The 24,276-nt window shown below is 36.8% G+C and overlaps 1 protein-coding gene across 1 annotated transcript in view; it reads right to left on the bottom strand.

Moving 5' to 3' along the window:
- Positions 1 to 24,276, bottom strand: part of ADGRL3 (adhesion G protein-coupled receptor L3) — a 373,586-nt gene that overhangs the window by 17,085 nt on the left and 332,225 nt on the right. Inside the window, exon 19 of the mRNA XM_036763952.1 lies at positions 24,152 to 24,248. Coding sequence (XP_036619847.1) covers positions 24,152 to 24,248 — 97 coding nt within the window. The remainder of the gene's footprint in view (positions 1 to 24,151; positions 24,249 to 24,276) is intronic.

Here is a 24,276-nt window from a genome sequence, read left to right on the forward strand (position 1 = left end):
AGGGTTACATATCTAAGGAGAAGAGTCATATTTTTAAAAACCATAAAAGAAAGCAAAGATAAGATGAAAATTGCATGTCAGTTGAAATTGTATTTTATCATCTGAAAACACAATTTGAACAATCCCTTCTTTCTGACAGTAGGCTAACAAAGTAATTTGGACCACCTCCCCGATCTAATCAGTAGACATCATAAAAGAAATATTTTCATTTACTTTTTCATATGTGGTGGGGAAAATTCATTCCTCTTCAAAGCATCAGTGGCTTAACCAAACCATTAAAAACTAATCATCTACTCATTCCTTCTTTTCATTTATTAGTTCCTACTATTACTATGCATGCTATGTCAAGGGTGAGAAAGATACAAAAATTAAATAATACAATAAGATTCAGCTCAAGGATTTATAATCTAGAAGGGGAAATATAAAAATTAAGAAAATCAGACAAATTCTATTTGACAATTAAATGCCTATACATTTCGAATTTCAGTATGTTTGATATTGCAGACAGATGGCATTCATGTACTGCTAGTCAAGTAATTTTGTGCAAATGTGTCTTTCCCCATGACTTCTCCTTCTCCATACATACAATACTTCTTTTAAGAATTTTTCTACTGTTTCTCTTCTAATAGACTTTTCTTTTATATTCTTTAACAAAGTTTGTGATTATTTATAACTAAAAATATCTGTTTTGTTGGTTCTATACCTTTTTAAAATATATTTTTAGTCCAACAATGATGGTGATTTTCAATTACCAACTAGTGTATAAACTTACAAGGAAAACAAACAAGACAGTTTTCTGTCCTTTAGTAAACTATAAGAGAGAATTACAGTACTTTTACCAGTTTTTAAACCTGGAAGAGATCTTCTGATCATCTAGTCTAAAGATCTGCATAGGAGAAGGGGGAAAGTGAGACATTCCTATAAATGAGGCTTTACTTCTTGTGTTTATTTTTCACATTAGTTGGCAAAAGCCATTAAGTACTATAAAGTAGTAGGAGACTGGCCTAGAATTCTTACATATCCCACCCCTGCCCCACCACCCCCAGCATATAGCCTCCATGGGAGTGCCCTACATGAACCACTTCCACCTAACTAGTCCTCAGCTTCATAGAGCAATACTTTTCACTCACCTATGTACCCCCATTCTCAGTTTTTGTCAAAATCATGATCATTTTCACTTCTTTTCCTCAAACTTGCGTTGTTTCCTGTCTCTTACCTCCTTAGGATTGGGTGTTCTTTACGTTCCAAGGGGACAATTAGTGCTTATGAGAGAAGGTTCTATTAGGACCTTTATTCTGGTTCCTGTACCACATGTGTACATCATAACAATGGCCTTCTAAAAAGAAATTAGTATTTGGTCTTTTTATTGTGCTGAGTAAATTGTTATATAATTATATGATTTTTCTTTTAAGCTTAAAACAATGAAATTCACAAATAACTACATGAAACTGGGGTCAGTTGAAAGAATACTTCAAGAGGCAGTAGAGTTAGGAAGATCTGAATGTAACTCCTGCCCCTGATATCAGTTGACTGTGACTCTGGGCAGGTCACAACTTCAAAGCTAATTCTTGAAAAATCAATAGTAGAGCATGTGCCAATAATCTGCATTGTAGAAGAATTTCCTCACCAGGCATTCCCCATTCCAGTGAAATCATAGAGCCCATCAAAGAAAAAAAAAAGAATACTTAAAATGATTAATAATTTTAACATTATTTAAAATTATATTCAATGAAAATTATAAAAAAAATAGTTTTTCTCTCTTGAAAGAGTGCTGATCCCTCATCTAGTTAAATGCTTTTAATTTTTTTTCTTCTTAAAATGAAGAAATTAAGAGCCAGAGATTTAGTGGCAAGCCTAGCACCTGAATCTTGGACTCACGCCTTGATACCACACACCCTTTTCTAGATCTCTTAGGTTCCATGTGATCTCTGGGTTCCTGGTTCTGTATTCCGGTGTCTTAACAAGATAACTCTTACTACCAGCTCCTGATATTTCTGAGCTCAAGTTCCACTAACAATGATGGAAATGATAACAGTAATAACATTTATATAGTGCTTTTAAAGGTCTCAAAGTCCTTTACACATTACATCTTATTTAATTCTCATAACAACTCTGTGAGGTTCATTAGCCCCATTTTATAGATGAGAAAACTAGGTTCTGAGAGAGGTTAAATGACTTGTCTTGGGTCACATAGCAAGGGTTTGAGGCAGGACTGGAACTCAGGTTCTCCTGATTCCCAAGTCCAGTGTTCTATTTACTGCATATTAGTTGGGTTTTTTTGTTTGTTTGTTTTTGCCTGGCCAGAGACAGGTTCTGTCCCAAGGATTCAGAGCAGGAGTTCATCTGTACGACTCCACCACTCTTATCCAATCTGCTCTAGTTGTCTGCCTTCCCCATGGCTCCTTAGGATGATAAACATGATCTCAGCATCAGGAACTACTGGTAAGGCTATGAAAGCCTACTAAAACAACCTCATGACTGAGCTAGTTTTGGGGACTTCAACAGTGAAAAAGGTCCCAGGACTTGCTTTCAGGAGACTGGAATTCTAGTGGATGGGCATTCTTTTCTCCCCTTTCCTCACCTCTGCTTCTTAGACTCTGTAGCTTCCTTCAAGGCTCAATTACAGCTTCTAGCCCAAAACCTTCCCTGATTTTCCTAGTTGGTGGCCTTCTTTGTCTTCTCTTGTACGTTGTGTTTAATTATCTGTGAACACTTATCTGTGTATTTCCTCAGTAAGATGTCAATTCCTTGAGGCCAGGGACTTTGCCATTCTTGTCCCTGTACCCCCAGTGTCTAACAAACAGCCCCATACCCATCATAGGTACTTGGTTGAACTGAATAGAAAACAAACATAAAGAGAATGGCTGAGACTAGAGTAGGAAGGAATCATAGAGATACCACTGAATCATAATTGTAAAGAGCTCTACAAAAGTGCTACTCAGCACAGGAGCACTTGATTGAATATCGCAGCATCTAAAGTAGAGTTAGTCTCCATGTAGATTCCAGGGAAAGAGATAGAAAAAGAAAAAAGACTGGAATAAAGGAATGAAAACTCTATTACTGGAAAAGAGAAGGGAATAATGACAAATTATGTGGAGAAAACAAAACAAAAACAAACAACTTTATAGAAGTCGAGCCTGGAAGCTTCACCAGAAATTACTGAGAATGACTGGTTGGGGGATACATGTATAGCTCCCGGATGTGGCTAAGTGTGTAAAGTGCCAGGCTATGGGAGGAAATAGAAGAGAGAAGAGGGAGGTAGGCTTACCATAACTGACCCTGCAGGTAGGTACCAGCTACCTTGCTTGAATTGTTTGCCTTCCTACTTTCAAAACACACCAGTACACAATCACTATGTGTGCATATACTCACACAAGGGAGATTCTAAAGATAAGAGTTTAAGTTGAGCTTTTAAGAAGAGTCAGATAACTTGAAAAGAACCATCAAAAACAGAAAGGGCTGTCTTGTAATTAGGAGGAGACTAAACAGAATCTGAATCCTGTCCTTGGCTACGTATCTTAGAAGAACTCAAAACATCTGAAAAAATGTAATTCAAAACATTTTCATTCTACTTACTCACACAGTTAATGTGATTATGAAGTGCCAAAGGGGACCCACTTGAAAATGGCTAAAAATTATTTCAATAGCTGTGTAGTCATAAATGGGCAAGCTGACATCTCTAGTTATCTAACTATGGATTTTTAAAAACCAACAAGATTCTATTATTGAGCTTCAGTAATCCTGCCTGTTACAGGCAAGGGCTGGACCTGTGATTTCACTGTCATGGGGAGCTCTCAGGTGAGGAAATTTCCTGAACCAATGTAGGGTGGTACATTTTCTGCAATTTATAATCTTAGACATTTGCCTGGAACTCTTGAGTTTCAGTGACTTGCTCAGAGTTACACAACACAATTAATATGTATTGTTGTTCACTTGATTTTCAGTCATGTCTGACTCTTTGTGACCCCATTTGGATTTTTTTCAGCAAAGATACTGGACTGGCTTGTAACTTCCTTCTTCACTTCATTTTACAGAGGAGGAAACTGAGGCAAACCAGGTTAAGTGACTTGCCCAGGGACACCCAGCTAATAAATATCTGAGGCCAGATTTGAACTCAGGAACATGAGTCTTCCTGACTCCAGGCCTGACACTCTATCCACTGTGCCACTTAGCTGCTTTCAGTATGTATAGAGGCATAAATTGTGCCTAGGTCTTCCTGGCTTTGTGGTTGGCCTTCTATCTAGTATGCTACACCACCATTTTTTCAAATCAATTACCTACTTTCTGTCTACTTTTATAAAGAAGTTAGGCTATAGACTACTTGTCATAGAGTATTGAAGATTTGAGTTCAAATTCTTCCTCAGATTACTAGCAATATGACCCTGGACAAGCCATTTAAACTCTTAGCCTCAGTTTCCTCTATTGTAAAATGGGTATAATAATACCTTTCAGTGTTGTCATAAGGATCAAATAAGATTTTATATATGTGTATATGTGTATGCATGTGTAAGCACTTTACAAACTTTGAAGATCCATATAAGTACAAGATATTTTTTAACAATTTATTTATTGAAAACTTATTAATACCCACCTAAATGCAATAAGAATTCTATAAAAAGTTATTTGTCCTGTAGAGTTGTCTTTAAAATTCAATCTGACACTTCTCAAGAGAATTTTTTCCTTAAGTTTTAATAGATTATAGAAGACATGTCATCATTATACACTGACCCTTCACGAATGCATGTAGTATACCTTTTAGTAGTTGTAATGGATTTATGCTGAACTATCTATACCTTCTTGGGACAGGGGAATACATTTTCAAGAGTTAGCTAGGATTAGAATTGCAGTCTGGGACTACACTGAATTTGGTCTCATTCAGTTAAATTCAATTTGTCTGTGTTAAGAATGCTAGATATATAAGAATAAAACAAGATACACTTGTCTACAGAGGGCTTACGTCTAGTAGTACAAGAACAAATACTTTTGTCAGATTATTATAAGTACATAGCAATAATCCAAACAATGTGGCATAAGAGATTTGGAGAGAGAAACATCACTTCTGGGGCTGGAACGAGGGAGGTATTGGGGAAAAAAAACAAAACAAAACATGAAGTAGGTGGCTCCTGATATAGGCCTTGAAGGAAAGGAAGGATTTGAAAAGATGCACATGTGAGGAGAGTTATACCACATATATCTGGTAGTGTTTGCAAAGGTAGAAGAGATTTGGTAAAAGAATGAAGACAAAGATAGGATACTCATTTCTACTTTGATAGGAATTATAGAACACATGGTAAGGTGGGATATAGCATGAAATAAAGCTCAAAATGTCAGTTAGGTTCAGGTTACAGAGTTCCTGGAATGCCACAGAAATTGGTTTTGTTTGGAAGACAATGAAGAAGTATTGATGTTTTGGGGCAAAGAAGTGGCATGGTAAGACCTATGCATTAATAGAATTACTCTGGTAGCTAGGGGCAAGGAATCCAGTTAGGGCCTGTTGCCCTAATTCAAGTGATTGGAGATGGGGTACTTGGAAGTGGAAAAGAGAGAAAAGATTGGAGTGAGAGCAGGAAGTCAAATCCAGGGGATTTGATAAGTTATTTATTGGACAATGTTTTGAGTTTGGGTGATTGAGAGTATAATGAGAATATCAACAGAATTATAGAAGTTAAGAGGAAAGGCAAAGTTTTGGGGGGAAGACAATGAGTTTAATTTGAGATATGTTGAGTGTTAGGTATTGGTCATACTTGTAAGATGAAACAGTAAGGAATGTGGCAGTAGCTTAGGAGATGATGGGTTCAGAAAATGATAATTTAAGTGACTATAGTGGTTGAGATTGACAAGAGTACAAAGAAGCAAGAGAAGAAGGATATCTGGCAAAGGAGACATATAAGAGGTAATCAGAGAGGTGGAACAAAAATTGGGAGAGTTGGTTTGGTTAACAGAGGTTCTTCAACTTCGTTGTGTCATGGACCCCTTTGGCAGTCTGATGAAGCCTTTGGAATTTTCAATAATTATTTTTAAACGCATAAAATAAAATATATAAGATTATAAAGAAAACCAATTATACTGAAATATTGTTAATAAAATATATTTTTTAAAATATTGCAGACCCCAGGTTAAGAACTGCTGGATTAGAGTATCATAAAAGATGGAGAAGTTAGCATTGCAATGAATTCTGCAGAGGAGTTGAGGACAATAAGTGAAAAACAAGAACAAAGGATTTGATAATTAGGAATACAGGGGTGGGGCGGAGCCAAGATGGCAGATAGAAAGCCGGGATTTGTTTAAGCTCTCCCCCAAATCCCTCCAAACACCTGTAAAAAATGGCTCTGAACAAATTCTGGAGCTGTAGAACCTATGAAATAGCAGAGGGAAGCAGGGCTCCAGCCCAGGACAGCCTGGATGGTCACTGGGAAGGGTCTATTGCATACAGCTGGGAACAGAGCAGAGCCCAGCGTGGGCCGCACCAGGACCAACCAGACCTGGAGCCAGGTGGAATAGGCATACGGCCCTGAATCACTGAGCTGTGGTGGTTACCAGACTTCTCAACCCACAAATGCCAAAGACAACAGAGAAGGTTAGTGGGAAAAGCTGCTGGGACAGAGTGAAAGGAGTTTGCGGTGGGCCACCGCCCCAGGGGCAGCGGAGGTGGTACAGCTCTGAGGATGCTTACACAGTTACAGCTGCAGTTGCTTCTGGCTCCAGGCCCACTTAAGGGGTGTATTAGAGCAGGAGTGCAAAGCCTGCTTTGCCCTGCCTGATTATGGGCTGCAATCCTGGTTGGCGGTTCTTGGGGGAGAAGGAGTGCTGGTGTGGCAGAGCTTTCAGTGTATTAGCAGCTCTGAAAATAGCAGCGCAGCCCCTCAAGGTTGGGACAAAGTACTCTCTACTCTACAAGCAGTCATACCCTGACAAAAAGCTCAAGGTCAAGTAGTTGGCTGGGAGCATGAACAGGCAGCAAAATGGTCTCAGATACAGACTCAGAATTGGGAATCTTTTTTTGGTGACAAAGAAGACCAAAACATACAGCCAGAAGAAGTCAACAAAAGCCTCCCAGAAAAATATGAATTGGTCTCAGGCCATGGAAGAGCTCAAAAAGGATTTGGAAAGGCAAGTAAGAGAAATAGAGGAAAAATTGGGAAGAGAAATGAGAGGGATGCGAGAAAACCATGAAAAACAAATCAATGACTTCCTAAAGGAGACCCAAAAAATACTGAAGAAAATAGCACCTTTAAAAATGGACTAAAATGGTAAAAGAGCTCCAAAAAGCCAATGAGGAGAAGAATGCCTTGAAAGACATTTAGCCAAATGGAAAAGGAGGTCCAAAAGACTACTGAAGAAAATGCTACCTTAAAAATTAGATTGGAGCAAGTGGAAGCTAGTGACTTTATGAGAAATCAAGATACTATAAAACAGAACCAAAGGAATGAAAAAGTGGAAGACAATGTGAAATATCTCATGGGAAGAACCACTAACCTGGAAAGTAGATCCAGGAGAGATAATTTAAAAATTGTTGGACTGCCTGAAAGCCACAATCAAAAAAAGAGCCAAAAGAGCCTAGATATCATCTTTCAAGAAATTATCAAGGAGAACTGCCCTGATATTCTAGAGCCAGAGGGTAAAATAGAAATTGAAAGAATCCACTGATCGCCTCCTGAAAATGATCCCAAAAAGAAAACTACTAGGAATATTGTTGCCAAATTCCAGAGCTCCCAGAAGAAGAAGAAAATACTGCAAGCAGCCAGAAAGAAACAATTTGAGTATTGTGGAAACACAATCAGAATAACACAAGATCTAACAGCTTCTACATTAAGGGATCAAAAGGCTTGGAATATGATATTCCAGAGATCAATGGAGCTAGGATTAAAACCAAGAATCACCTACCCAGCAAAACTGAGTATCATGCTCCAAGGCAAAATATGAATTTTCAATAAAATAGAGGACTTTCAAGCTTTGTCAGTGAAAAGACCAGAGCTGAATAGAAAATTTGATTTTCAAATGCAAGAATCAAAAGAAGCATGAAAAGGTAAACAAGAAAGAGAAATCACAAGGGACTTACTAAAGTTGACCTGTTATGTTTACATTCCTACATGGAAAGATGATGTGTATAATTCATGTGACCTCAGCATTAGGGTATCTGAAAGGAATACACACACACACACACACACACACACACGGCACAGGGTGAGGTGAATATGAAGGGATGATATCGAAAAAAGTAAAATCAAATTAAGGGATGAGAGAGGAGTACATTGAGAGGGGGAGAAAGGGAGAGATAGAATGGGGTAAATTATCTCACATAAAACTGGCAAGAAAAAACAGTTCTGTAGGAAGGGAAGAGGGGGCAGGTGAGGAGGAATGAATGAATTTGCTCTCATCGGATTTGACTTGTGAAGGGAATAACATACACACTCAATTGGGTATCTTACCCCACAGGAAAGGAGGAGGAAGAGGATATAAAAGGGGAGACAATAGAAGGTAGGGCAGATTGGGGAGAAGGTAATCGAAAGCAAATGCATTTGAAAAGGGACAGTGTAAAGGCAGAAAATTGAATAAAGTGGGACTGTATAGGAGGGCGCAAAATATAGTTGGTCTTTCACAACATGAGTATTGTGGAAGGGTTTTCCATAATGACACACGTGTGACCCATGTTCAATTGTTTGCCTTCTTAAAGAGAGTGGGTGGGGAGGGAAGAGGGGAGAGAATTTGGAACTCAAAGTTTTAAATGCAGATGTTCAAAAAAGAGGTTTTTTTGCATGCAACTGGGAAATAAGATATACAGACAATGGGGCATAGAAATCCATGTTGCCCTAGAAGAAAGTAAGGGAAAAGTGGATGGGGGGGGTGGGATGGGGTGACAGAAGGGAGGGCTGGCTGGGGAACAGGGCAATAACAATATATGCCATGTTGGAGTTGGGGGAGGGTAGAAATGGGGAGAAAATTTTTAATTCAAAATCTTGTGGAAATCAATGCTGAAAACTAAAAAATATTAAATAGATAATTAGGAATACACTTCAAGGTTCAGCTCAGGTACCATTTCCATGGTAACACCTTTGCAAGTCTCCTTAGTTAGTTTTCTCTCCTCCTAGAAATTACTTTACAATATTGGCTGACTCATACTATGGTACTTAAAATATTTGTATGATAGCACTTTAAAGTTTAAAAGTGTCTTACATACGTTATCTTGCTTTAGTTTTTCCATATCCTGTCAAGTAGGTTCTACAGCTGTTGTGTCCATTTTGCAGATGAGAAAACTGAGGCTTATCTTGCAGGTAAAATTTGAACCTACCTCTTCCTAACTGCAAGTCTAGCACTCCTCTTATCTGTATGTGTGTGTGTGTGTGTGTGTGTGTGTGTGTGTGTATATATATATATATATATATATATGAGAATGTAAGATTCTTTGGCTTCATTTCTCTAGCATCTAGTAGGTATTTAATACAGTTTGTTGGATTGAATTGAACTGGTGACTTTGGAGCATAGTTTCTACTAAAATAGAGTAGAAAGAAACCCAATTCCTAGCATGAAATTAAAATACTAGGAAGCCACAGTTCCTCTGAGAAACCAAAGACATTTAAAGGACAAGGACATTTATCTTGAGTATCATCTGTTAGAATTATTGGGGATAATCTCCGAGTGATGTATTATCAGTGTCCACAAGTCAATATTTTAATGGTTAGTGTTTAAAGCAATTGCCACAGAAACTTGAACCTCTAATCATTATTTTTAAAAGAACAGTTTCCTCATTTCAGAAGGAATGTGCCTAAAGAACATTTTAGTTTCTCCACTGAAAATTTTATAAACATTATACAGTTCTGATAGCCTGATTCAAACTTTTGTGTCTGTGTTGGTAAGCAAAATGGCCTTTGTTTTCTTTGAGTAGCTCAGTGTATTTCATTGAGCCTTGCTGGGTTCTGGGCCCCAGGCCCAGAGCACTATTGGGTGTGGAACCTATGTGGGTGCGGATTGGTGACTGGGGTGGGGCCCAAGATGGGGCTGGCTAAGGGGAGGTGTTAACTCCAGAGCCATGCCCTATTGGGTGTTAACCTAATCTATGTGGATGTGAACCTCCCAGGGTCCTAAGGGGAGGGGCCAACTCAAGAACCAATCACCAGAGCCTGGGCTCTGGTCATTTAGATGATGCTTGATGATGTCAAAAACTCTGTAAGAGGAGAGAAGACAGCTTGAAGATCTTTTTTCTGTTGGAGCTCTTTGTGGCAGCAGTGGTGGCCAGCCCTTGTTCTGAGCTCCCGGGCTGAGCCTAGATGTTGGTAACTATGAATTGTATTGGGTCTGTCTGTTGATGTTTGTAATTTGTTTGTATTTTGTTCTGATGTTCAGGGTGCTGGATTTTTCCCCTGAACTAAGTGAATGATATTTGTATGCTAAATTAAAGTGAGCTTGTCGTGGGAGCTCTTTGCTGCAGCAGTGGTGGCACGTGACTCTGGGCCCCTTGTTCTGAGCTCCCGGGCTGAACCTAGATGTTGGTAACCATGAATTGTATTGGATCCGTCTGTTGATATTTGTAATTTGTTTGTATTTTATTCTGAAGTTCAGGGTGCTGGGTTTTTCCCCTGAACTAAGTGAATGCTGTCTGTATGCTGGATTAAAATAAGCTTGTCAACCCCTTCACCTTGCTTTCCTTATTAAGGCATATCAAAAGAACCTGTGCTTTCCCAGCATGCCGACAGCTTTCTGGGTGCTGGCTGTGGGTGGATCTTACACCCCCACAGAAACTGCTAGCCGGATTGTTGAAACAGTGTCTGAAAAGGTTTATCTTGATTTTAGGATAATCATAAGCTTTAATGTAATAAGTAATGGATAGAACATTGACAATAGAACATATATATATATATGTATATATATATATATATGTATATATATATGTGTGTGTATATATATATATGTGTGTGTATATATATGTGTGTGTATATATATATGTGTGTGTGTGTATATATATATGTATATACATATATATATATATATATATATATATATGTGAGGGTATGTGTGTGTATATATGTATAAACATACATAAGTTCAGCCTGCCTAGATATACAAATGGATTAGGCTAAGATAGAAAAAGAACTCAAAGTTGGGGTTTAGATAAGTAAATTTAGAGTAGTCATTCCCTCTGACTTTGTGTGTCACAATTCATTCTTTAAATTGTCTTGTTATATGTAAATTTGTCCCAACTATTGTCCCATCCATTTCTTGTGGGTTCCTCCCTTCTTGTCTTTCTTTGTTTATTCTCCCTTGCCCTGTCTTGGCACATATCAGGCCGTAGAAGTATCTTTAGATTCCATATGGGATTTGTGGGTCACATGAACAACAAGATGGCAGACTAAATATTTTCTCTGATTCCCCATGACCTTTCACACCTCTCCAAAAGGGAAATTATGTTTCAAAGATAAAGTAACTTCAGCTGTCTCTATTCTTTGGGATAAGTGGTTTATAATCACAGGTTAAATATTTTGTTTCTCAGATGTATATCTTTGTGTAATCATAATAGTGGACTAAATTCCTATTCAAACTGATGTGGTGGTCATTTTCCCCAACGAAATGGTCTGTATCCCCCTACATTCTAATTTCTATCAAAGGCACCTAAACTAGTAAGATCAGAGGCACTTCTGGACTCTTCTCTTGTCCTCATCTAACACATCAAATCAGTTGGGAAATTTTATTTCTATGTCCACAATATATTTTGCACCCATTCCTCTCAACACATACTGAAATCACTTTTGGTCAAATCTTTCCCTTTTCTCATCTAGACTATTGCAATGGCTTCCTAACCAGTCTTCTTATAACATTCTTTAATCAGTCCTTCACACAACAACACAAAGAATCCTCCAAAGCTCACTCGTCTAGTTAAAATTCTTTGGTGGCTTTAAAGTGACTACCAATTAAAGTATAAATCCCCATCCTGGCATTCAACATGCTCCACAATCTGGTGTAATGGCAAACAAAGTGGAATTTTTGCTGGATTGAATGTGTATAGAGTTTTAGCCAATCAGAGACTTGTATGTGCATTGAGTTCTAGCCAATCAGATGTGTATAAATTCAGCCAATCAGAGACCTGGGTTCTAGCCAATCAGATACCTGCTAGAACTGTATACAAGGAGAGCCCAGAGTGTGAGAAAAGCAGACACTGAGAGGACATTTAAGAGAAGACATCGAGAGAGCTGCCAGTGTTGAGAATAAGACTGAGAGAGAGCCAGCATGGAGAGAGGTGCTAACATTGAGAAGAGAAGAGATGAAGAAGAATGAGCTGTGAGTGTTGAGCTGAGATGAAACCTGAAAGAGTTGGAAGGAAACCGCTAGAGAAGAAAGGAGATCTCCGAGAGGGAAGAGAACTTTGATGCAGGAACTTGATGAAGGAGCCTCTGAACTTTAAAGTGGAGCCCCCTTTGAGAGCTGTTAAAGTGAACTGACCTGTTATCATGGAGCATCTGGACTTTGTAGGTGAATTGAGACAGTGGTGTTGGTGGTGGGTGTTGCTGCCCTGTTAAGCTTCATTTTCCCAGAAACGGAAGCTGCAGGCAGGAACCCCTAGAGCCTACTGTTGGGCAGGAGCTTGGAGTGGAGCAGTCCCCGTGAGCTGGGACCTGGGACCTGGTGCAAGATCAGAGAACTGTCTACAAGTGAATCCAGGCAAGAGTATGGAGCAGTCAGCCTACCGAGGAAGAGTCATGGGACTTGGAAGTCAACCTCAAGTCAAGATGAAAGAGGACTTTACTTGGATGCTTGGTAATGATTAAGGAGATTGTTCTTACTGTGACCTAGGGGTGGAATGTGGTGGAAAGCAGGGTGGGACTTTTTGCTGTTTTTTCTTTTGGAGTGCTTCTCAACACTAAAGTAATCAAGTGCTTTTTGAATTAGCCTTGCCTTTTTTTCAATCAAGAATCTTTGATGACCTGTTTAAGTCACAAGAAAGCCTAAGTCACATGAGTTTGAGTCACATGGTTGTGATGTCCTCTGACCCTGAAGAAGTGTATATATACTCTGAGGTTAGCATTTTGCTTGGGGCACATTGATTGGTGCACATTGAGTGTTGGTGTAGAGACTCTGGGTAACCATTAAAGAGCTCCTCGGTTTTGAAAACCCAGATGTTCATGCTTCTCTCTATGGTAACTATGTATGTATAGGTTTGGTCAGACAGCTCGAAGCTTGTCTGTTGATTTGTGCTATTTGCTCTGTTTATATTTTCTCTGTTTGTAATTTCTGTTTGTATTTGCTCTGAAGTTCAGGGTGTGGACTTTTCCCCCTGAACTAAATGAATGATATATGTATGTTTAATTAAAGTGAGATTGTAAACCCCTTAAAGTTGCTTCCCTTAGAAAAGCAGATCAAAGAACCTGTGCTAGCAGCCCTCCCGTGTGTTGGTGTTATTGGCCTTACACAGCCACAGTAGCTGCAAGTAATATTGTTGTTACATCTGGTTCTAAATTATTTTTCAAGACTCAAAAAATATTATTCCCTTTTGCCTCTTCTTTATTCTAGTCAAATAGGACAATTATCCATTCCCCATTCTTACTCTGCCCTCTTCTCTTTCCATGAATGTTCATTGTGGTCACATTTGTCCAGAAGGAACTATCATTCTATCTCTGTTGCAGTCCTCCTCTGCACCTCTACACGTAAGAACCAACTCAGTACTCAATAAAGCCCCTCTTGAACAGCAAAAGTGAAAGTGTTATGTCTTGTACATTTTTAATTTTATATTTTCTGAGACTCATTTTGCATTTAATTCATACTCCCTTTCACAATATTTTTTTCTTTGTCTTAGTGTAATGTCTGGAAGTTTATTGAGAGCAGAGTCTGTAAAAACTGTACCAGTTTTTAGCACAGTGCTTTGAACACAGTTGAATGAATAAATGACCATTATCACTGGGAATTCAGTACAAAATATTTCCTAACTTACTTTACCAAACCTTGGATGTTACCAGATATTATTGAACAAACTAGATACCACAGATTCCATAGCTTCAAGGAATAGGGTTTTTTTGTTTTGTTTTGTTTTCTGAATCAGAAATTTTGAAGGTCGGTTTAGGTCCATGACCAGATAATCAATATAGTGTTATGTGTTACCACCTCAACCTTCTTTAAAAACTTTACCTTGATCTCCTCACCAGCTATAAGTAATCTTACCTGCCTCAATTTCTTACACTCTTTGGTTTTATGTCTTCTAAGAATCATTTTGCAAATTCTTATTTCTATCCTCGTCATTTATATATGTTGGGGTGTGCTGGTAAGTGTTTAACAACTGCATCTCCAGAAGGAAATTACACACACACACACACACACACACACACACACACGTATGCATATACATACCATATACATGTATGTCTATATATGTATATGTAAACATATATACATACATTTATGTTCACTATGCATTATTAGCATTTTCTCTATCACTTTCTTAAGTCTTGACAATCAACAAAATGATAAATCAATTCCTGATTTGTAGATTTTGCCAATTTATGAGATATTAATGTTCACATTGAAAAATTTAGCAATTGCCTTCAGTAAGGAATGGATCTAGCACACACTCACTTATGTCCTACTATGTTGTAAGTTCTCTGAAGGCAGGGATTAGATCACTTAAAAAATCTTTTTTATCCTCAGTCTCAAATACTGACATCATTCAATATATTTCTACAAAGAATTGTTACTAATTAGTTTTCCTATAAGGGAAAGTCCAAATTAAGGTAGCCTGATAAAGTGGAAAGGGAAATGATTTAACAAAGATTACAAGAAGACATTAGCAGCAATGCAGTATTGAGAGGAATGGGTTACCTTTCCATATGTGTGCCCTGGACATGTTCCCCAAGTCTGTATGACTTATTTTTGATCCCTATGTATAGCTATCATTCTAATTATGGTTGTGCATACTTGTGAGAGCATGAGTTTAACATTTCTGGGAAGAATATCCTTTTATTATATGGCTGATGACCTATGGATTTTGACCCACAAAGAAACCTGAGGCAGCTTTTTGGGGGCCCATGTGTGATGGGGACACAAGTTGCTATATACGTATTTATGGAATTAGAGAATGTTTCAATTTAGGGTCATAGCAATACACACATGTATATGTGTATATTTATATATATATATACACACACACACATATATATATATACATATATATATACACACACATATATATGTATGTATATGTGTGCATACATATAGATATGTTATAGAACAATACAGCTCCAAAGGACAGACTGAGATCTAATATTTAATCAGGTGAAAATACACTTATTTTAAAAATTGACTCATGTCCCTTATACAATAGCAATAACTTGAAAGCAAGATACAAATGCTTAAAAGCATTTTGATTTATAAATTATCATTTCTCTATACCACATTGTTTACAATATGAAGATACGATTATCTCCTGTCAGTGGTACAATCTAATGAACGAGTTAAAAAAGAACTCTTTCTATAGGGGGCAGAAAACATTAAAGGGGAAAAAATTTGAGGCAAGGTTTAGAAAGCTGAAAGGAAGAGTAATCAAGAGGTGGAATTTAAAGCAGACTTTAAAAAAATCAGACATATTAACAGCCTATTAAAAAAACAAACAAACCAACAACTCTATTTCCAGTATCCATTGGAATATAAAGAGCAGAGCCTATTGATTTTTACAGACTGAAAATCACAGCTGAAGATCTTCCCTTTCTCCTTTCTCCCTTCCATCCTTCCTTTTTATTTGCTTGTCTGTCTCTTTCCCTCTCCAATCTGAATAGAAAACCCTTTCTGAAAATGACCTCTTTCTGAAAAAGTTGGATTATGGTTTGAATACGGACCTAATAGTCCTTGTTTCAGTTTCCTTACTCAGTCTTACCATTTAAACCATTTAATTTTCGTGGTTCATTACTGAGGAATGTGGAACAACAATGTATGGGGACATTTTTATATTTTGAATGCATTATTCAAAGATTGGAAATTGTTACCACATTTATAAATCAGAAAAAGGAAGTGGTGATAAATACTTGGTATAAAACCTAACAACAATAATAAAGGGAACCCAATTTTTGTATGCATCATGGAATGCTTAACATACTTGAGTTAATATGGCCCTACTGCTCATTGTTGACACTGAACAACATTTTTATAGGCTATTTGATTTGCTACATGTGCATAAGCACACATGCACATCATTTACCATTTTTCTCTGCATATATCACAAACATACAAATTTATTAAGATATAGTTAATATTTGCAAATGACAATTCTATAATCATTCAGAGTGGCAACAATTACGGGCAGTATGGTGTATTTTATGCTTTTACACCAAATCATGTTTACTGACAGTAATGCAGTTCAGCGAATGAGTGTTTCACCCTGGAAGCATTAATTTATATAAGCCATCAATAATCATCAGCTACCATTGACATTTTTTCATTTGCATTTTCTATGAAAACATAAAAACAAAATGTGTTTAGGAGCCTGAATATTAATGAGGTGGCAGGTGATTTATTGTGAAGTTCCTTTTGCCCCAGTGATCTAGCAGCCTGGAAAAGACAATATGGCTCTGACAAGACATGAGCTTAAAATGGATTGGAGTCACATCACTGCTCTGCTACATAACTGGTTATTTAGCGGTGCTGTCTGAATTGAACTAGTGTTTCCAAAGATTTCCGAAGGGTAGGAGAGGACATTGGAAGAATTGGAAAGATAGTGTTTGGGTTAATTTTTAGAGGAGAGAGTAAACCTTTATTCTGACACAGCAAATGTGTTTTCAGATCAAGAAAGCAAAAGACAGAACGGGGAATCCATTTTGCATTTAATTTTTAATTCAGAGGAGACAAGTCTATTTGATTAGTCTTTCTCTCACTTTAGCCCAGAAGGTATCATCCTCTTAGATTAAAGTAATAAAGATTTATATTCACTCAGCTCACTTTAGCATTCAGTTAACCACCTCAGGTTTTTTTTGTTACCTTTATATAGGAATATACAAGGAGTATTGGTGAAACAACTAGAAGACAGAAAGTTTTGGGAACTAAAAAGAAATGAAATCAAATTTTTGTTGTTGATAGTGTAAACTCTTTATGGGCAGAGTCTGTATCTTATTTCTCTCTGCATGCTGCTCATTTTTAAATAAAATCCTAGTCCATACCTGATGGCACAGGCTGATGCTGGAGTCACACAGATTCTGCCAGTAGAATAATAGTTCTGGAAGGATCTATCAACCTGGAAAGTCTTTGAGCATGGTCATAGCAAAGCCTGAATAGCTGTCTGAGGTTTAACCTAGTTAAGTATGGAGATGTTAATCACCAGAAGTAACTTGTCAATTTATCAGAATATTTTCAGTTTTTTGGCAATGACAACCCATGAAGCAAAGCATACATTTAAAAGGGCCATGAGCTGAGTGAAACAACCTTTGATTTTGGCAGTAAGATTGGTAGGGTAGCAGAAAAAAGGCAAGGTGCTGCAAAGCATAACTGTTTTTAGACAATCAGTATTAAATATAGGTACTCTAAATGAGTCCTTTGTGCATGCTGAATTGAATGATAAGTTGAAACACAATTAGAAGAAATGGATCACATCAACATTAGTATTCTTACTATAAATGAAACCAGAAGAAAACCATGAAGATGACTGTAGTATATGGGCAAGTATTTGTAATAAAGTATGAGGAGGCAAAGATGTTCCATGGAAAACTTGACAATATACTGTAAACCAAGTCAACATACTTTGATACTTTCTTACTTCAATGTGAAGGTGGACAAAGGGAAAGATAGCAAAAAGTGAAAAATATGACTCAGGTATGATAAACGAAAGAGATCAAAGTTTCAAAACTGATTAATTTTAACACTTTCACCCACACAGACACAGACACACACATATAGATCACACGTTTTTTCTTCCAGAAGAGAGGTGGAAGATTCAGAAAGTGATGAGCACCAAAGAACACCACAGAAAATTAAACTATACTATAATAAGAAACAATTGGTTATTGATAAGGAAATATTATTAAACTCAATTGGTTGTTGTAAATGAGATCACCGACTAGAGCAAAGGTCAATATTAACATCAAATCAGAAGAATAAATATAAGAATTGCAGACTTCAAGAGTTTTAATTTAATCTATTTAAAATAGTATCCAATGTTAAAAAAGGGAAATGGAGAAACAGGAGAAGATATTAACCTTGGTTACTACAATTTCCTATAAGAGCTTTATTGAAAGTGCTAAGAATCCAGAAGAAAACTAAGCTGCAAATAAGCAAACAGTAGCTCTCCTTGCCAAGCAAGCACATGGCAGCCAAAGAAAGGACTGTTTTAGAATGCAAACTCATTTATTAACAACAACAAAAAGTGCTATAAAGGAGTCAAGACAAGGATTGATTGAGTATTTTTTGTTCAGTCATTTTTTTCTGTTGTGTTCCATTCTTTGTGACCGTATTTGGGGTTTTCTGGGCAAAGATACTGCAGTAGTTTGCCATTTCCTAGGGTCAAACAGTGTCAGAGGCCAGATCTGAACTCAGGAAGATAATCTTCCTGACTCCAGGCCCAGCACTCTATTCACTGTGCCTACTAGCTGCCCATGGATTATTATTGCCTCATAAAAAAGCCTCCAAATGCACTAGAAGCAGAAAAAGTCTACCAACATCTTATTGTGGGACTCAAACGAGCTACACTTTTCTCAAGAGGACTAATAGTTGAAAGTATTGGGAAGCCAACAAATAAATGAAACAAACTTGTCAATGATTCTATACTAATCTATTTTCAATATTATTGATAGAAGATCCATTGTATTTAGATCTAATATCTGAGTTCCTTGATGTATCATACAAAGAATTAGAAATGGCAAATAAGAAGATAAATTGCCAAGAGGAATAGGTGGACCAGACTAAGTACACAATGAGAAAAAATTGTGCCAAAGGTAGCATAATTTTGCAAGTATTGAGGGATCATTTTTATGACCTATCTCAGGGAGGGAAAGATTTTTTTAAAAGGGAAAAAAAATCACAGTTGGTATTATTACACAAGGTTAATCAAGAGAACATCAGTAATGACTAATTGATATGCTTGTTTTATCATCTGTATAAAATCTTGATGAGAACGATCTATATATTTATACATCCGTATATGTTTGGTGAAAATACAAGAAGTGAATAGCCAAGCACTGGCAAAGGATTCGCTACAGCCATGTCTTTATAGGCACAATATTAATTGAAAGGTACAGAAAATAGAAGATCCCAATGTTTATTATTGGTAATTGATTACCTCCTATCTCCCCAAAAACTTGCAAATAAGTTGACCAAAACTCAGCTGTTAGCATTCTTCTCCAAAAAGGAGTATTACATACCTATCACCATCATTGATGTGACATTAAGATCAAATTTCCTTCAGCAACTGTAAACCATAGAGATAACTTTGTAACTACACTCTTCACTATTGCCATCAAGTAAGACTTAGTAAGTAGGAAGGTCTATGTTATTTACCATTGTCATGGAATATGCATGGCCTTAATAGAAGGTGGACTTCCCAAAACAGATTGAGAGTCTTTAAATGCTGTTTGGGGATAACACTGTTAATTAATCAACTCCCACAATGAGGCTTCCATTATGAGAAACATGACTACTAAAAAATATTTTCTTGTCTATGAAATGGAAACAATATTACTTGCATTGCCTAACTCACAGGGTGGTGTGAGAAAAATATTTTGTGAAGTAAAAATTGGGGTTACTATTGTTGCTATTCTATGTCCATATTATAAATGAAATTTAGAAAGAAGAACCACCTGAATTCTAAAAAGTATTCTAATACTTGGAGAAAGGGATAGATGCACTCAGTCTTTTGGAAGAATATAATTATGTAGATGTGCCTGAAAAATAAAAGTAATATATCACAACTATTTGTTGCTGGGTTTTGACATGAGGTGTGTTCTATAAAAAACTCTGCGTATCTCTAAAGTCTCAGATTAAGAAGAAAGTCTTGAAAGGGATAAAGTAATCTCTATAAGAGTATTTGAGAACATTGACATAATTTGAAGATTGACAGGAAACAAGGCTAGAATAAATGCTTGATCCCAAGAATATGCCATTTATTATGAGAGAAGGTGAAGTAACAGTAAAAAACAAAAAAAAAACTTTAGGAAGAAAGAAAGGAACAATAATTTGCTGTAGTATTAATCTATAGAAAGAAAATTTTATACTTAGTGCATCCTGAAGACAGCAGGAATGTGTTTTTGTTTCTGGGGAATAGATGGCATGTAAAATGAAATGTTGGAACGATGCTTTTTGTAGAGCTATATTCCAGATATACATATAGGCAGGTTAACTCAAAAGTCTGACCTTTGACTGCATAATATACTCTGAGCAATAAGTGCATTTTGTTAACTTCATTTATTTTTCCAAAGGGCGTTGGGGAAATATACAGTGGGCATGAATAGTCTACAACATAACAATAAGTATTTGCTCAGGAGCAATATAAAAGATGTCATCAAAGAGAAGTATGAGGAAAAAGGGAAGCAGGCTCAGTCATATGGCAAAAATCATGGATAACCAGTGAACTGGATTCACAACTATCCATGGTCAAGGAATGTATAGCAAAGTTAAGACCACTAAGTGATACATCTTTGTCTATGGTATCAGAAGTCCACTGAAATATATAAGCGTTGATTTTTGTTAGTTGTTGGAAACAAACGATAATATAAATGATTACAATTTTATTGTAGGTTACAATTTTATTGGTCCAAGAAATCAATATTATTATGATTTATCATCACTCACTTAATGAAAAAGACAGTATATGAGTTATATTTGGAGAAAAATAATAAGTAGTAACATACAAAATAAGAGTTAGGTTCCTGAAAATTAATGAATCAGAATGAATTCTCCAGTGGAATGAATCTGTGATGTTGTCAGGGTTTTCATCAGCGACTTGCATAAGGGCAGAGATATTATACTCATCAATTCTAGGATTGACATGTAGATGGGAGAGTTAACTCACTGGATCCAAATGGATCTTGACAGACTAGAACACTGGACTGACTCTATCAAGATGAAATATGAGAAATAGATGTAAAGTCTTATACTTTGGTAAAAAAAAGTCAATTTCAAAAGTACAAGATAAGAAATTCTTGGTTAGATATCAGTTCTGAAAAAAATGTCTACGAGTTTTAGGAGATGGCAAGCACAACATCAGTCAGCAATGTAGTATGGAAGCCAGAAATGCTAGTGTGACCTTGAACTAGATTTAGAGGGGCAGAGTTTCCAAAATCATAGAGGTGAGAGTCTCAGTGTGTTCAACACTTGTCAGACATCATCTGAAGTACTGTGTGTAGTTTGAGGTAACAAAGATTAAGAAGGACAATGATAAGCTGTAATAAGGGCAGCTAGGGGGTCCAGTTGATAGAGCACCATGCCTGGAGTCAGGAAGATCTGAGTTCAAATGTGACCTCAGATACTTACTAGCTGTGTGACCCTGGGAAAGTCACTTAACCCTTATTTGTCCTCATCTATAAAATGGGCAATACACTGGAGAAGGAAGTGGCAAACCATTCCAATATCTTGGCCAAGAAAATCTCATGGACAAAGTCCATGGGGTCATGTAGAATCTAACAGGACTGGACAACTGAACAACAACAGAGCTGTAGAGTCTCCACAGGAGGGCAAATAAGATGGTAAAGGACCTTGAGTCCATGTCATATGAAGGTGAATTTAAGGAACTGGACATGTGTAGCCTAGAGAAGACTCTATGGCTGCCTTCAAGTTTGGAAGCACTGACATGAGGAGTTTGAAGTTGTTTTGTTTGGTTCCAGGGGGAAGATCCAGGAGTCAAGGGTAGCAGTTACAGAGGCAAGTTTAGACTTGAAGTCAGGAAAGCTTCCTAATAATTCATGATGTTCCAAAGATACTCTAAGACATGGTGGGTTCCTCCTTCATCGAGTTTTCCCAGAAGAGGGCAGATGACTATTTCTTGCATAGGTTATACTATTCCTTTTTCATTTAGATTGGACTAGATGGCCAATAAAGTTATTTCCAACTGTCCAATTCCAACTGTCCAATTTTGTGATTATATATTTCACTAAGTTTGGACATAATTTATTAGTAAATAAAAAAATAAAGCATAACAGATACCACACAAAGGATTAAATAATAAGGAAAATAAAGTCCTTGTACTCTATTTCCCATTCTTACAAAAAGAGATATTTAAATGTTTAAAGAAAGTTAAGAAAAATCCTAAAATCTTGTTGTTTAAGATTGTCTAAACAAAATCTTAAAATCTTCTTCATTGGAGAATTTATAGTGTTTTCTTTTCAAGAATGAAATGACTTTCTTTAAGAAATGGCTTTCTTAAAAGAAAAAACACTATAAATTCTCCAGTGAATGGGATTAGGTTAAGGAAAATAGAATGATGATGAAATCATAGAATTTTAGGGCTGCATGGGCCCTTAGAGATCATCTAGTCCAACTACATCATTTTATAGATGAGAAATTCTGTCCTTGCAAAGGGAATAATTCTTGTGCTCACAGATATATTCATGATCAACTCATCTTCTGCCATATAGGAAGTAATCTGCTCTCTTACACACAGGCCAGTTTTTCATCAGTTGGAGTTAAGGCTGTATTAGATGAAGACAGCTTTGGAGCAGTTGCTTAGATAAGCAGACTCTATATATTTAAAAGAAGTAATCCTTGTCCTTCATAAAACAAACACGAGATCATTATCTTTTTGGTATAGGAAATAATGGTTTCGATTCTTGAACAATATGTTTAATAGTGTCTTATTACATGAATCAAAAAGTATTAATTTACTCTAAATACCTAAATCTTACATTTTAAAACATGGTTGCCCTAACCACCACATACAATTTAAAAAATTATGGTTCCCTCTATTTCAACAAATAAAGGGTAGATTCTCATCCATTTAAACACTCCCCCCCCAAATGGTGACTGTGCCATTCATAAGCACATATTACTTAAGTGATAATTCTATAAGTAATATGCTAAATGAAACTGATATGAAAATGACTTACACAAAATAATTTACAGTTTCTAATTTAGTCTAAGTCAAGAAAAGAATGACTAATGCCAATTGCACAACTCACCCTGGCTGGAAAAAGTGACATGTGCCTATAATTCCTATTGCTGAGGAGGCTAAGGAGGTTGGTGAGTTGCTTGGAAGTTCTAAGCTGAAGTAGTCTAAGCTGATTAGGTTTTCATACTAACTCTGGCAGCAATGTGGTAAGCCCTAAGAAGGGGAGGGCTACCGGAGCCCCCTAAGAAGGACTGAACTAACCAAGGCAGGAAAAAATGGAGAAGGTAAATCTTCTGTGCTAACAGGATCAGGTCCATGAGTGGCTGCTGTACTTCTATCTAGGTAAAATAGGGAGATGTTTTAAAACAAAACAAAACAAAAAAGCAACCTGGTTCTTGCAAAAGCTGAACCAAAATATCTTCCTTAGGAGAGTGAATCTGGAATATCAGAGGTTCCTAAACTATTCCTTTCCATGATAATGCTCTAGATGGTTTCACTAAGCTCAAATTCAATCTAGAAAAAAAAATTAAATTAGAGGTTTGATAAAAGTACAGTGAGACAACTTGAGCTATTCAGAAAAAAAAAAAATAAAATAGAGCCTGTGGAACAATTTACCCAGAAGCACTCAAGATCAAGGCGCACATACAGGTTTTTCCCTTATCCTTATGGATTCCTGTTAGTTTGTCATGTATTCTAAAGATTAAGATTAGATATGCTTTTCCTCCCATTGGTCATAGGTATGGATTATGAAGTATTTTTTTTACTACCTGAAAGAGTATGAAATTGTTTTATACCTGGGACAATGTGTAACTCTATGATGCTTAGCAGACTCTATAGCCACATAATTGCCCATTTTCATTGCTTGCAATGAGGCCTGACAGCTCACCAGTTTATGGCAGCAGCAGCTGCCTGTATGGAAAGAAGTTCCTCATTTCCTAACTTCCTTTCAGAAAAGATTTTCTGAAAATTCAACTTAAAAAAGCCAGCTTTATGAATAATGGAACACCCTGCTACACTCAGCCAGGTTTTATACTTTGTTGTAATATTCCTATCATAGGGAATGAGGTCCAGCAGAAGCTCAAAATAAAGCAATAATTTTAAGACTCCTTAAAGTAATCATAGAAGTCATAAATATGAAAAATAGTTTATAATTACCTCTGTTGAGTGATGCTGAACTGTTTATATCTCCGGTAATAAAGGAAGACTCAGACTGCTTTCGAACTGTGTCATTCCACATCCTTCGAATCCGGCTCTAGAAACAGGAAAGGGAGGGAGGAGGA

Source organism: Trichosurus vulpecula, chromosome 6, assembly GCF_011100635.1.
Source record: "Trichosurus vulpecula isolate mTriVul1 chromosome 6, mTriVul1.pri, whole genome shotgun sequence".
Taxonomy (NCBI): domain Eukaryota; kingdom Metazoa; phylum Chordata; class Mammalia; order Diprotodontia; family Phalangeridae; genus Trichosurus; species Trichosurus vulpecula.